Source organism: Aquarana catesbeiana, unplaced genomic scaffold, assembly GCF_042186555.1.
Source record: "Aquarana catesbeiana isolate 2022-GZ unplaced genomic scaffold, ASM4218655v1 unanchor226, whole genome shotgun sequence".
Taxonomy (NCBI): Eukaryota; Metazoa; Chordata; class Amphibia; order Anura; family Ranidae; genus Aquarana; species Aquarana catesbeiana.
In genome coordinates, this window is record NW_027362653.1 from 2,558,651 (window position 1) to 2,572,535 (window position 13,885).

Sequence of the window (13,885 nt, forward strand, 5' to 3'; positions counted from 1 at the left end):
ATGAAAACAAAAATGGTAAAAGGGCACACCCCCTATATTAATTACAAAATATATTGATATGTTGGTGGTATGGTGCTAAGAGTTGTATGTCCCCTGGGAGGTATCAATTCCTGAGGTAGTGTGTTCCACGTCAGAAAGCCAACATAAGCAATAGCCATAGCATAATTGGATTTATACTGAGTTATGTTACACACTATGGATACAATATATCCCTATATTCTCCACAGAAGCCCTTCACAGCTGGTGCTAATCACCATTGACCACACATGAGGAATACTCTATGGATACACATCCACCTTGGCTATTGCTTGTGTTGGCTGTCATGGAACACACTACCTCAGTTTCCGGAAATGATACCTCCAGGGGACATACAACTCTTAGCACCATACCACTAACATATCAATATATTTTGTAATTAATATGGGGGGGGGGGCCCTTTTACCATTTTTGTTTTGATATTTTATATCCTTTACCATGCTAGACCACTTAGGAATCCATGTGATTTATTGCAGATACTTACCACATGCTTTCTCCTGAAGAGTGGCTATAATCCACAAAACGCGTCAAGGTATCAGATGTTGTGTTCAATATTTATCATGCTTTTTACAGGTTTTTTTATGGAACTTTTCTATATGTATCATGTGTTCCAGGATCTTTACATGAATTCCTTACAATCAGGCAAATTATTTTTTTTTATGATCTTTAATCCTTATCCAACGACAATGACAGGAATTAGAGAAAATACAGGTCACCTAGGTATTATTTTGTAATCTGTGTATGAATTTTATTTAATACTAGTAGTATTATGTATAATTGTACCTAGATACACTTTCTGTTTAAGGTTCCAAAGATTGAGGATGTTATCCCATTATTATCAACATGTAAAAGTCTGTGCTCCAATCAAATCATCAGATATAAAATGTCCAGCTGGTAGGAAATGGGTGTAACAAAAGAGAATATATATTATGTTTATATATATATATATATATATATATATATATATATATATATATATATATATATATATATATATATATATATATATATATATATATATATATAAAATTATTCCACCACCGTGCTCTGTATTCTTTGGAGAATATGTAAAGGCTCACCAGAATGTTACAATCAACTCCATCATTTATTTTGTAAGGGGTCATGACATTCTGGAGACAAGTTGCAGAGATCCCACCCCGCCGCCTCCCATCTCCTGAGACTGCACTCAGTGACTTGGGTCTGAGATTATACAGACATATCCATCCACCCAACACAGCCAGCAAACAGAGAATTGTTCTGTCAAAGATCTTACTAGACCTGGGCATGGAGCAGAAGACCCAAAGAAAACATTTTGCTGCCAGCTGAACCCAAGAATCTCCATAAATCCAGTCCAGATACTGAAGGAAGGAAGAATATCCGAGAGAAATACAGGAATACAGGACAGGGAACACAGCTCAGGAAAGTGACCAGGGTATTACAGGATGATATCACCCAGTCCTTGCCCTACTCTGGACCAATCAGTGAGCAATATGGGTGGAGGAATGTATTTAGTGTTAATGACCCACCTGTGTTGATCTCTGTAGGAGTGTCCTCCTCTATAAATGTCCCCGTTATTCCATCCTCCTCCATAGACTGCTGATCACCCCTCACATACATCTCTTCTTCTGCTTTAACCTCAGTTTTTTTATCTATCAGATCTTCACCCTAAACCAAGAGACAAAATGATCTGTAAAATATAAACTTTGATATTGTGACATTACCAAAAAAAAAAAAAATCCACACATCATCTCCAAGAGTCTATGTTCTAGATGCTCCATCCCACCAACCTTATAACAATGGGGGATGGTGTGATCTTCCTTTGTTGAATTCTGGGAATACAGACGGGGACATCTCTCCGGTGGGTTCCTGGTATTAGGTGGCTCCATCATATCCTTGTGTCCTAAAATCTCCTCCATCACTCCATACTCCTCATCCTGGTCTTTATACTCTTCTTTAAAAGAGAAGTGAGGTTTTTTTTTTTAAGAATCATACTTACCTCTGTGGATGCAGCATCGTTCAGTTTTCAGAGTTTCCCAAGCAAAGAGCTGCTGACTGTGAGTCGCAGCTCTCTGCCCTGCTCCCTCCTCGCTCACTGGAGTGCTGAGCTGTGGAGGGGGTAGGAGCAGGGGCAACCAACTCAGCCTCTCAGCGGCTCGTTTAGAGGCTGAGCTGGGTGTCAGTCCAGGCACCTGGCGGATCCAAACTTCATTGTTGCAGTGCCGTGACTGACTTCTGTGACATCAGTGGAGAGCAGACTTCAGCCCGCTCTCTGCTGAAAATGGTCACAGGAGTGCAAAATGTCCTGCACTCCTGTGATCCATAGGATAAAAACGAGCTTTGGCTGGACTTCTCCTTTAACAACAATATTAACATCCCCAAGGATTCCACACTGAATATATAAAACATTCATTTTAACAAACACACTGTGTATAAATCACACCTACCAATAATTGTTCCTCATCTACCTGATCATGTTTTGCATAATTATGATCTTCCTGTGCGGAATCCCGGGAATACAGAGGATGGGGACATCTCTCTGGTGGGTTCCTGGTATTAGGTGATTCCATCATGATGTCCTTATAGAGATCCTTGTGTCCTTCAAAAAGCTCCTTCATCACACCATACTCCTCATCCTCCTCTTTAAACTCTTTTTTAACAACAATCCCAAGGCTTCCACTCTGAATATATAATAAAGAATTCATTGTACCAAATATGCTGTGTATAAATCATAACGCTCAGCGAATGTTCCTCATCTACCTGATGATGGTGAGGGATGGTGTGACCTTCCTGTGTGGAATCCCGGGAATACAGAGGACGGGGACATCTCTCTGGTGGGTTCCCATTACTGGATCCATCTGTAGGAAACACACACACTGACTGAATACATTGTTTCTATGTGTTTATCAGATGATGGGAGATCTAGGTGGACCCTCCGTACTGCTCTCTCCTTTACAATAAAGTCTCCTCTTACCCGGTGATGTGAGGGGCGGCTGATTGTCCATCATGACGTCCTTGTAGAGATCCTTGTGTCCTTCTAAATACTCCCACTCCTCCATGGAGAAATAGACAGTGACATCCTGACACCTTATAGGAACCTGACACACACAATGATACAGTCACCATCCAGACACATCCCTTGTCTGTTACTGGATAATGTCCCAGAATTCCCAGCACCGCTCACCTCTCCTGTCAGCAGCTCCATCATCTTCTTGGTGACTTCTAGAATCTTCTGCATGTTGTGTCTCTCAGGTTTTAGGGAGTCACATGGAGGCACTGTGATGGTCATATGATCACCTGACTTCACAGGAGGAAATCTCTGTATTGAAGAACCAATAAACCAATAAATATGTTAGAATCCCAAAATCCTCCTCACCTCTCCGGTCAGGTCTGTGTTTTATTAATAGAGATAAGAGTGATGTCATGTGACCTCCCAGAATCCTCCTCACCTCTCCGGTCAGCAGGTAGATGATCTCCAGGGTGAGGTTTAGTATCTTCTCAGTCATGTGACTCCGGTCCTCCTCCATCCTCATTGGTGCCGTCATTTGATCTATACAGGTCTCCTTGTAGACGGATACGTTTGGCAAATTAAAATAAGAATTATTTTGATGGTATTGGTCAACCAATAATAGGATGTGGATGTGAGGGGGGGGGGGGGTAATAGGAGGGTTGTTGTACATTTAAGGACTACTGCCTGCTGACTGACAGGAGTGATGTCACTGTCACTCTCGGCAGTAAGAGAAGGGATTGGATAGCAGGAGGATGATGCTGGTGGAGTAGAGAGCAGTTCTCTTCCCTCCAATGCCAGGCCAGAGTGGGTGGGAGGACAATGGGGAGGGGTTTGTTCTCTTGGTTGTGAAGATTACTGTATTATCCAGGACATTGTACAGAGCGGCAGCGCGTTCTCGGGATTCTGAATTCCACCAAAGAAGGTGTCATGGGACGCTATAGGAAATCCTTCCCCTGATGCACAGCACCTCCTGTAAGAATGAGTGCCCACCAAGGGGTGAAGGACTGCCCTTCTTCATTCTACTTGGTAGCCTGAAACAATTTACAGTATTTGACCAGTGAGATAAGGTAAAAATTGACTTCCTTTCCTTGCAGGAGTTCGGTACGGAGGTCTTGAAATGTAAGTGCAGGTGGGGGGACCATCATAGACCAAGACCCCCCTCCCTACCATAATGCCATACACACGGGCAGTATCGGCCGGTTTAATAGAAACCAGCCGACATTGGGCCTATGTGTACAGCCGCCGATCCAGCTTCTGTCAAAGTGGCATGACCAAAAAAGGCCACGCCCCTGACCGATCAGCGCTCCCAGCCAATAGCTGAGATTTCTGACTGGTGTGTTCTGGTGGGGGGGGAGGGGGCTGTCTCCCTGTCAGAACACAATAGCTCAGCGGGGGAGATCGTTGTACTAACATCGGATAGTTGGTACAATGGCTCCTCTCGAGCTCTTCAGTTTTGTGGGGGGGTTTTTGGTTCAGCCTGCTGGGTTAAACGAAAAGAAACTATTAAAAAGTGTACCAGGCTTTAGAGTCCCCCTGAGCCCTACAGCTTCATCTTCCTTCGTCTTCCATTGTCAGTGCTGTTATAAAAGAAATACATACGTATTCCAATCTCCCACCGCTAATAAAAGTCATATATTCAGTTATTATAGACTGATGAGGTAAGAAGGTGATTGGTGGGAAAAGTGACACATCTCCAAATTAAAGAGAATGTTCCGGACCCGTAAGTGGGGAAATGTTCTGCCCCTGAAGGGGTTAATCTACATTTCCACACTATATATGTGTGTATCATCATCTGCTGGAGATAAAAGACATCACATTGACTATGGAGGAAGAGGACGGACATGACGGGGGGTTACTGGGTGTAAATAGAAAATAAGATCTTATTACCTCCTCTGTTGCCACTTACAGCAATGTCTCCTCTCTACTGCCTCCCGACTCACCTCTCACCCAGAAATTCCTATTTATACCTGACATCACTTCCTGTCTGTACCTGACATCACCTCCTGCCTTCCATAGAGACTTCCTGTCTGGGTAGGAGTGAGATCACCACCATGTGGAGCTCGGAGAAACTGCAGCCCTGAGAAACGTCTCATAGTGTGAACACGGCCTTGTGCTGTGTGTGTATGTACTGTGTAGTCCCCTTTTGGGGGGTTATGAGAAATATCCCTCTCCAAACAGGATACTGCACGAAACCTGTAGATAATTAAGTAATAAATAACCTTTGCTAAGTGGAAGAGTGGGATTGGTAATGAAGTTAGGAGGGCCTTCAACCAGGACAGGACCTTTGTGAACAGAGGGGATTCCCTTCCTGGGAAATTAATCAATAATCTAATCAAAGTAATTTGGAGCAGAGGAACTTCTGCAGCCAGAATATACCAATAACCATAAGTATACAGATGCACACCAGTATAGAAATAATGCACGTTTTATATAAGAAGAAATTAATAACAGTACATAAATACAATGTACAAACAGGTATTATCAGCAAAGGGCCTGATAGGAGTCCTAGTGGAATTGTTCACATATACCAGGGTATATATAGTTATTAATAGAGATACCTCCAGATGAATGTTACAACAAAGTCCAGTTGGCAGACATCCCAACCTGCAAAAACTCATTTCAGGGAAGTGGCAAGCTCATTTCAGGGAGGTCATGCTCCGTGCCGACAACCCCCCCCCCCCCCCCCCAATTCATAATAAAATACTATAATAAGATAATACTTTAAAGATAATAATATAATGCCACAATAAAATAATACTTTAAAAGATAATGTTGTGTACCCTCACTGTGCCCATTTGCAGCCTCATCAGTGCGAACAATGCAGCCTCACTGTGCCAATCTGCAGCCTCACTGTGCCCATCTGCAGCCTCATCAGTGCCAACAATGCAGCCTCACTGTGCCCATCTGCAGCCTCACTGTGCCAACAATGTTGCCTCGTCAGTGCCCATCAATGCAGCCTCACTGAGCTATCAATGCAGATTCACTGTGCCATCTGCAGCCTCAGTGTCAACAATTCAGCCTCACTGTGCCAACAATGCAGCCTCACTGTGCCCATCTGTAGCCCCACTGTGCCCATCTGCAGCCTCACTGTGCCCATCTGCAGCCTCACTGTGCCAACAATGCAGCCTCACCGTGCCCATCTGTTTCCTCATCAATTCCCATCTGCAGCCTAGCTTAGCTTCCTGTTCTCCCTACACAGAGGTCCGCCCACCGGATGACATCATTTTTCTTCATGCTGTCCACACCAGGCAGCCTGGATTTTCCTCATTTCCTTGTCTTGGATTCAGCATCCTTCACAGGGTCATACACCTGCCAAACATTGGGAAACCGGATAGCTGGCACCCCTTGAGGAGGACCTTCCATACTGTAGATATGCTTTTGATGTCTTCTTTCTTGTAAGTGCATTACTTTGCGCTATTAAACTATAATACTAAACTTAGGTGCGCCTCCCTCCTTTCCTCTTTTGACGTTTAAGGTGTGAGTCTGTTACCGAGTTTCTCTGAAGAGGAATAATGCATCCCAATGTTATAGTGTGGTGATTTTCTCCCATTTATCAAGTTCTCTAGCCTGTGGTTCTTCCATAAGCAAAATGTCATATTGATTTTGTTCACCCATGTCGATAAAGATGGAATCAACGTGCTTTTCCAATGTCTAGAGATCAACTGTCTAGCTGCAGAGAGGAAAAATCTAAGCAGGCTAGCTTTTTGGGATTTTATCACCCCCCGGGAGGATGGACAATAAGGCTATAGAGGGGGAAGGGGCTCATCATAGACCTCTGTATAGACCTTAAATATCTGCGATCAGAAAGGGCGTATGTGATCACATTCCCACCAGATATGTATACGCGTTCCATTTATTTATGAGGAAGTTGGAAAGATCCTATGCACGGGTACAGGATCGCGGTACCATCTGGACAGTAGCTTGTAGTTTGTCTCCTTTGCCTAGCCTAAGTTAGAAGATTAATGCGTAAGGAGAATTGCAGTGTACCAATCTGCGGCGGAGACCTCGAATCCCAGCTCCTCTGACCATGTCCTTGTAAATACAGAAAGCGCATTCTGAGTATGGGCCAATATAGACTTATATATCGCTGATAGAGTGTGGCGGGGAGGACCTCCGACAAAAAGACATAGGTGTTCAAACTCCCTCAGGGGTCTATGTGTTTCACCCGACGCGGAAATCGATTCACGGTAGGTCGACAAACGGAATTTCGTCAACCAGTTTATTGATGAAGACGTCGCTTCAGAGTGGGTTGCAATGAGTATTTTGTCACTTCCAGCGCCGTTTTTAAATTAAATTAGGAAAGCATCGAATCAAACTGGTTTGGTTTGATCCAATGCTTTTAGTGTCGGTTCATACTACAACAACTTGTGATCCGACTTGTCAGACCTCAAGTTGCCCCAAGTCGCTGGACATAAGAAATTCCATTGAAGTGAATGAGAGCCGCCTTAATGTACACTACTGAAGTTGCTCCGACTTCAGAAAAGGTTCCTGTACTACTTCAAGGCGACTTCTAAGCAACTTGTACCCATAGATTTTAATGGAAGTTGCCTCCAAGTCGGATCTCCATCTATATTGAAGCGACTTTTCAGGAAAAAGAAAATAATTGACACAGGTACTTCCGACGTTTACCCAGGCAACCCCCTCCCTCCCACAGAGCTGATTATTCTGTGATTGGCCACAGCCAAAGTCGCCTGTCCTGGAGGCAACTTTAAGTCGCGTTGTAAGTTGCACAAAGTCGTGCTGAAGTTGTGCTGAAGTTGCCTCCAAATCGCCTTGCAAAGTCATGCTGTAAGTCGGGTTGCCCCTGTGTGAACCGAGCCTTAAGGGCAGAGGTGACAGCTGGGGTCTTACAGACCTGAGATGTCTTAGTAAACAGGACCTGTCACTGCCCATTGTTATAACAAGGGATGTTTACATTCTTTGTGAGAACAATAAAAGCGATCAAAAAAATTAAAGGTACACTGTAAAGAAAAAAAAAAGTAAAATAATAAAAAAAATAAATAACACCCCACCCGTTCCCTCCGTGTTCGCACGCAAATGCATGAGTCAGTCCCGCATATTATATAAACAGCGATGGCACCACACATGTGAGGTATCACCACTGTTGTGGAAATTTTATGAAGATGTATTTTAATATGTTTTGTCATAGTGTCTCCCAGTGTTAGTTCTCCCGCAACCCGCTCTAAAAAGCTGACTGGGGTAGACTGACGCTGGTTGAGATCCGTTTGGTAGTGGAAAACTTCCTGAGGTTGGAGAGAGGTGTTTGCGGAGTGAGGATATGTCCGCCAGCGAAGGGCCCCTGTGCGATGCACAGACGATCGTCTGGGGTGGGATGAGTTCGCTCTGCAAAGACATTATTTAGCGGATGTGCGCTTGTGTCACCCCTGTATGCCTGGTTAACATATTTGGGGTGCTATGGCGTACACCTGCAGATAATCTCCCATCAGCAGGAACGGACCCATCCTGTTGGAAGGATTTGCTGTGTTGACATTCATATCCTGTGTTGTCATATCCTGTGAGGTCATTTCCCATGGAGGAAGCGATTGGCTGTTGGGGCCAGGACTTCCTGTTTTTGATTGCTTTTGTTGTCTTTGAATAAAAGAGCCAGTGCTCTGCTCGGCAGGGCAGTCGTGCTGAGATGAAGGAGCTAAGATGGTGATTATATCTGTTTATTGGGGAAATACGGGAGACATTGGGTTTTAAAGATGCATTATACCATTAGACTGAAGCACTGTGTGCTTATTAACGCAAAAGAGGATAGCGGGTTTTTCCACGACAGTTAAGATGACGGGCCAGAACCTTAGGAGTGAACAGAACCTCCTTCACAATCGGATCAGTAGGCTGTCTGATGCGTTACGGAGGTTCTACTTTGCAAAAGAACAAATTTTTCGTCTTTTGGTATAATGCTGGGATTTTTATTGTATGTTTGTTATGTAAGAACATCAGAGCAAGAGCAATAATTCTAGCACCAGACCTCCTGTGTAACCTATAAAGGCTTTTAAAAGTGCCGCCTAATGATAATACAGTATAATTTTCGTAGCTTGTCGCCATTCCAGGGACATGCACAATGTTAAAGCATGACATGTTTTTTTTTTTTGGAAATTATTTTTTATTATTTTCAATCAACGCGTATAGTATACAGTCAAACATTAAGGACCGCCCACCACAATACAGTAAGCCGTCCAAGAAAAAAAAAAGGATATTACACAAAAAGAAAAAGTGCATTACATGAAGACATAAACATGAACATTGCCCGTGAAGCTTGCCAATCTGAAAAGCGTGACATGTTTGGTATTAATTTACTCGGCGTAACATCATCTTTTATATTTTACCAAACAATTGGGTATTATATTGTGTTTTTCTGCATTGAAGTGATATAAAAAATTGCAACACCCACCATTTTAGTCTGTAGGGGCTCTGCGTTAAAAAAAATTTATATTGTTTGGGGGTTCTAAGTAATTTTCTAGCAAAATTCATATAGAAGACATTTCCCACACTCAAGGCACTAATACACTTTGAGGGTTGTGTGGGATCCCTGATATACAGGAAGACAGGACTTCAGTGTGGAACAATTCCCTCACTCAGGACAGGAAAGTGGCTTCTCCCCCCGTGTGAGATCTCTGATGTCTGGAAAGACTGCATTTCTGTGAAAAACATTTCCCGCACTCAGGACAGGAATACGGCTTCTCCTCTGTGTGCGATCTCTGATGTGTGTAAAGATTGGACTTCCTTGAAAAACATTTCCCGCACTCAGGACAGGAATACGGCTTCTCACCTGTGTGAGATCTCTGATGTGCAGAAAGATTAAACTTTTGTGAAAAACTTTTCCCGCACTCAGGACAGGAATATCGCTTCTCCCCTGTGTGCAATCTCAGATGTGCGGAAAGATTACACTTTTGTGAAAAACATTTTCCACAGTCAGTACAGGAAAATGGCTTTACCCCCGTGTGAGATCTCTGATGTTTGACAAGTTGTGATTCTTGTACAAAACATTTCCCGCACTCAGAACAGGAATAAAGCTTCTCACCTGTGTGCAGTCTATGATGTGTGTCAACACTGGACTTCTGTGAAAAACATTTCCCGCACTCAGGACAAGAATGCAGCTTTTTAGCTGTGTGAGACCTCTGATGTATGACAAGTTTTGATTTAGTTACAAAGCATTTCCCACACTCAGGACAGGAATACGGCTTCTCACCTGTGTGAACTTTCAGATGTATGGAAAGATAGGACTTGGCTAAAAAACATTTCCCGCACTCAGGACAGGAAAATGGTTTCTTAGGCAAGGAATGCTTCTTCTTCCCCTTGTGCCATCTCTGATGTCTGTAAAGAATGGACTTCCTTGCAAAACATTTTCCACACTCAGAACAGGAATACGGCTTTTCCCCAGTGTGAGACCTCTGATGTGTGGAAAAAGAGGACCTATCTGAAAAACATTTCCCACACTCAGGACAGGAAAATTGTTTCTTAGGCAAGGAATGCTTCTTCTCCCCCGTGTGCAATCTCTGATGTCTGTAAAGAAGGGACTTCCTTGCAAAACATTTTCCACACTCAGAACAGGAATATGGCTTTACCCCCGTGTGAGACCTTTGATGTGTGGAAAGAGAGGACCTATCTGAAAAACATTTCCCGCACTCGGTACAGAAATATGGCTTCTCCCCCGTGTGAGATCTCTGATGTGTGGAAAGACTGGACTTCTGTGAAAAACATTTCCCACACTCAGAACAGAAATACGGCTTCTCTCCTGTGTGAGATTTCTGATGTTTGGACAATCTGGACTTATCCGAAAAACATTTCCCGCACTCAGGACAGGAATACGGCTTCTCCCCGGTATGCAGTCTCTGATGTTTGGAAATACTATATTTATCTGAAATACATTTCCCGCACTCAGGACAGGAATGTGGCTTCTCTCCTAAATGAGATCTTTTATGTACATTAAGACGGCATTTAAAAGGGAAACTCTTCCCGCACTCAGTACAGGAAAACCTCTTATCTGTTGGAAGGACGGCACCGTCCCTCACAGTCTGAGGTTCCTCAGGATAAGAGGAATACGATGGTCCATCTACACTGTGTGGTGCCGGATGGACATTTGAGGTAGTCGGGTTTTCTCCTGGACTATACTGTGTGATGTCCTCATCTTCTACTTTACAGTCTGGAGACAAAGTGAGACAATCCTCTGAGGTTTTCCTCATCTCCCGTCCATCTACTAAAATAGAAATAAAAAGATTATTACTAGACATGAGCAGATTGGTTCCCCTAAACCAGGACTCCGCCCACATCAGGCAGCTTTGTCTCTGAGGATCTTACAATTCCCCCCTCAAGGTAACTAGTAAATGGGTCCTCTGATCTCCTACCAGTTCATTTCTTTATTCATGGACCTTAGTCAGAGAGTGAGGAAACAACGAGAACTGTCTTTTATAGGAGTGACAGTGATGAGGGGATTATAGGACGAGTGTCAGTTACACTTGCTTTGACTTTAACACACATTAAAGCGCCTACCTCTTCAACATGCTTTTTTCATACTTTGATAATGCCTCTGTGATGCTTTTTTGATATTTTAATGAAGCTTGGCAAATGCCCTGAGTGTGTTGATTTTCTATTTGTTTTAAAGGGGCCCAATAGAACCCCAGCTCAGTAGTACCCTAAATCAGCAGATGCCCAGTTTATTGGTACCCCTGTACAGCAGATGCCCAGCTCAGCAGGTCACCAGCTTATTATTACCCTCGTTCAGCATATTCCCTGCTCAGTAGTACCCCCAGCTCTGCTGATGCCCCACTCAGAATTCCCAGCATTGCTGATCCCCACTTAGTAGTAACCCCCAGCTCTGCCGATCCTCTGATTTCCCTCTCTCTGGTCCCTTCTCACCTCCCGCTATATTGCTCCCATGCCACACATTACATGTGACATTGCTAGTTTCTCCTGCTCTGGTCCGCCAGCTCTGCTGATCTCCGGCTCCTCTCTACAATACCCCCAGTTCTGTTATGATCCTCCTCTCTCCAGTGCCCCCAGTTCTTTAATGATCTTCCTCTCTCCAGTGCCCCCAGTTCTGTTATGATTCTCCTCTCTCCAGTGCCCCCAGTTCTTTAATGATCCTCCTCTCTCCAGTGCCCCCAGTTCTTTAATGATCCTCCTCTCTCCAGTGCCCCCAGTTCTTTAATGATCCTCCTCTCTCCAGTGCCCCCAGTTCTTTAATGATCCTCCTCTCTCCAGTGCCCCCAGTTCTTTAATGATCCTCCTCTCTCCAGTGCTCCCAGTTCTTTAATGATCCTCCTCTCTCCAGTGCTCCCAGTTCTTTAATGATCCTCCTCTCTCCAGTGCCCCCAGTTCTTTAATGATCCTCCTCTCTCCAGTGCCCCCAGTTCTTTAATGATCCTCCTCTCTCCAGTGCCCCCAGTTCTTTAATGATCCTCCTCTCTCCAGTGCCCCCAGTTCTTTAATGATCCTCCTCTCTCCAGTGCCCCCAGTTTAGAGGTCGACCGATATGGGTTTTTCTCTGGCCGATGCCAAAGCCGATATTTAGAAATCGCGGTGGCCGATGGCCGATATATGATGCCGATTTTTTTGGGCCGATATATTAGGCCAATTTTTTTTTTTTTTTTTCCCCTTCATCCCATAAAATCTAACAGTTAGACCCCTTTCACACTGGGGCGTTTTTCAGGCGCTTTTGGGCTAAAAATAGCGCCTGTAAAACGGATCCCCTGCAGTCTGTGTGAAAGCTCGAGTGCTTTCACACTGAGGCGATGCGCTGGCAGGATGTTAAAAAAAAGTCCTGCAAGCAGCATCTTTGGAGCGGTGTATACCGCTCCTCCACCACTCCTGCCCATTGAAATGAATGCGCACCGCTGCCGAAGCGCCTGCAAAGCGTTTCGGAAGCAGCGCTTCAGGGGCGCATTTAACCCCTTCTTCAGCCCCGCTAGCAGCCGAATAGCGCCGCTAAAATGACGGTAAAGCGCCGCTAAAATTAACAGCGTTTTACCGTCAATGCATGCCCGCTCCAGTGTGAAAGCAACCTTAAGTATTAAGTGATACAGAAAATTTTTTATATTTAAACATTTATTAAACAAAACAAACCTCCGATCAGTTCACTTGTATGTAGAATTTAGATTAAAAAAAATAACTATATCTTAAATATTAAATACACAAAAACAGGTAATCAAAACTTTTGGACGAAAAAAAATGTGCTAACTTTACTGCTTTTTTTTTTTCATTAGTGTATTTTTTTTAAAAAAAATTGCGTTTGAAAGACCGCTGCGCAAATACCATGTGACATAAAATATTGCAACAACCGCTATTTTATTCCCTAGGGTCTCTGCTAAAAAAATATATATATAATTTTTGGGGGTTCTAAGTGATTTTCTAGCAGAAAATACAGGATTTTCACTTGTAAGCAACAAGTATCAGAAAAGATTTAGTCTTTAAATGGTTAAACTGAAAACTTCTCCACGAGTTCAGTCTATTGATAAAAGAACCTGAAAGAGATACAATGTATCTTCTTATCAGACTTGGCAGGCTGCCCAGAGGAGGAGAGAAGAAAACTTCAGACAACTTGCAATTGACTTCTATTACAGAAGTCATTTGCAAGTCCCGCTGAATCGGCTTTTTTTATCAGCACAATCGGCAGATGCCGATTAAGTAAAAAAAGCCAAATATCGGCCGATATATCGGTCGACCTCTACCCCAGTTCTTTAATGATCCTCCTCTCTCCGGTGCCCCCAGTTCTGTTGTGATCTTCCTCTCTCCAGTGACCCCAGTTCTGTTATTATCCTCCTCTCTCCAATACCCCCAGTTCTGTTATGATCCTCCTCTCTCCGGTGCCCCCAGTTCTTTAATGATCCTCCTCTCTCC

The 13,885-nt window shown here is 43.7% G+C and overlaps 2 protein-coding genes across 2 annotated transcripts in view; one reads left to right on the forward strand and one right to left on the reverse strand.

The window, feature by feature from the left end:
- LOC141121605 (uncharacterized) overlaps positions 1–13,885 on the forward strand; it is a 196,164-nt gene that overhangs the window by 168,151 nt on the left and 14,128 nt on the right. The gene's annotated exons all lie outside the window — the stretch shown is intronic.
- LOC141121633 (uncharacterized) overlaps positions 1–13,885 on the reverse strand; it is a gene marked incomplete at its 5' end in the record, with an annotated part of 114,966 nt that overhangs the window by 33,443 nt on the left and 67,638 nt on the right. Inside the window, 7 exon segments of the mRNA XM_073611282.1 lie at positions 1,563–1,701; positions 2,481–2,714; positions 2,794–2,891; positions 3,008–3,131; positions 3,218–3,352; positions 3,483–3,596; positions 9,628–11,246. Of these exon segments, the coding sequence (XP_073467383.1) occupies positions 1,563–1,701; positions 2,481–2,714; positions 2,794–2,891; positions 3,008–3,131; positions 3,218–3,352; positions 3,483–3,596; positions 9,628–11,246 (2,463 nt within the window).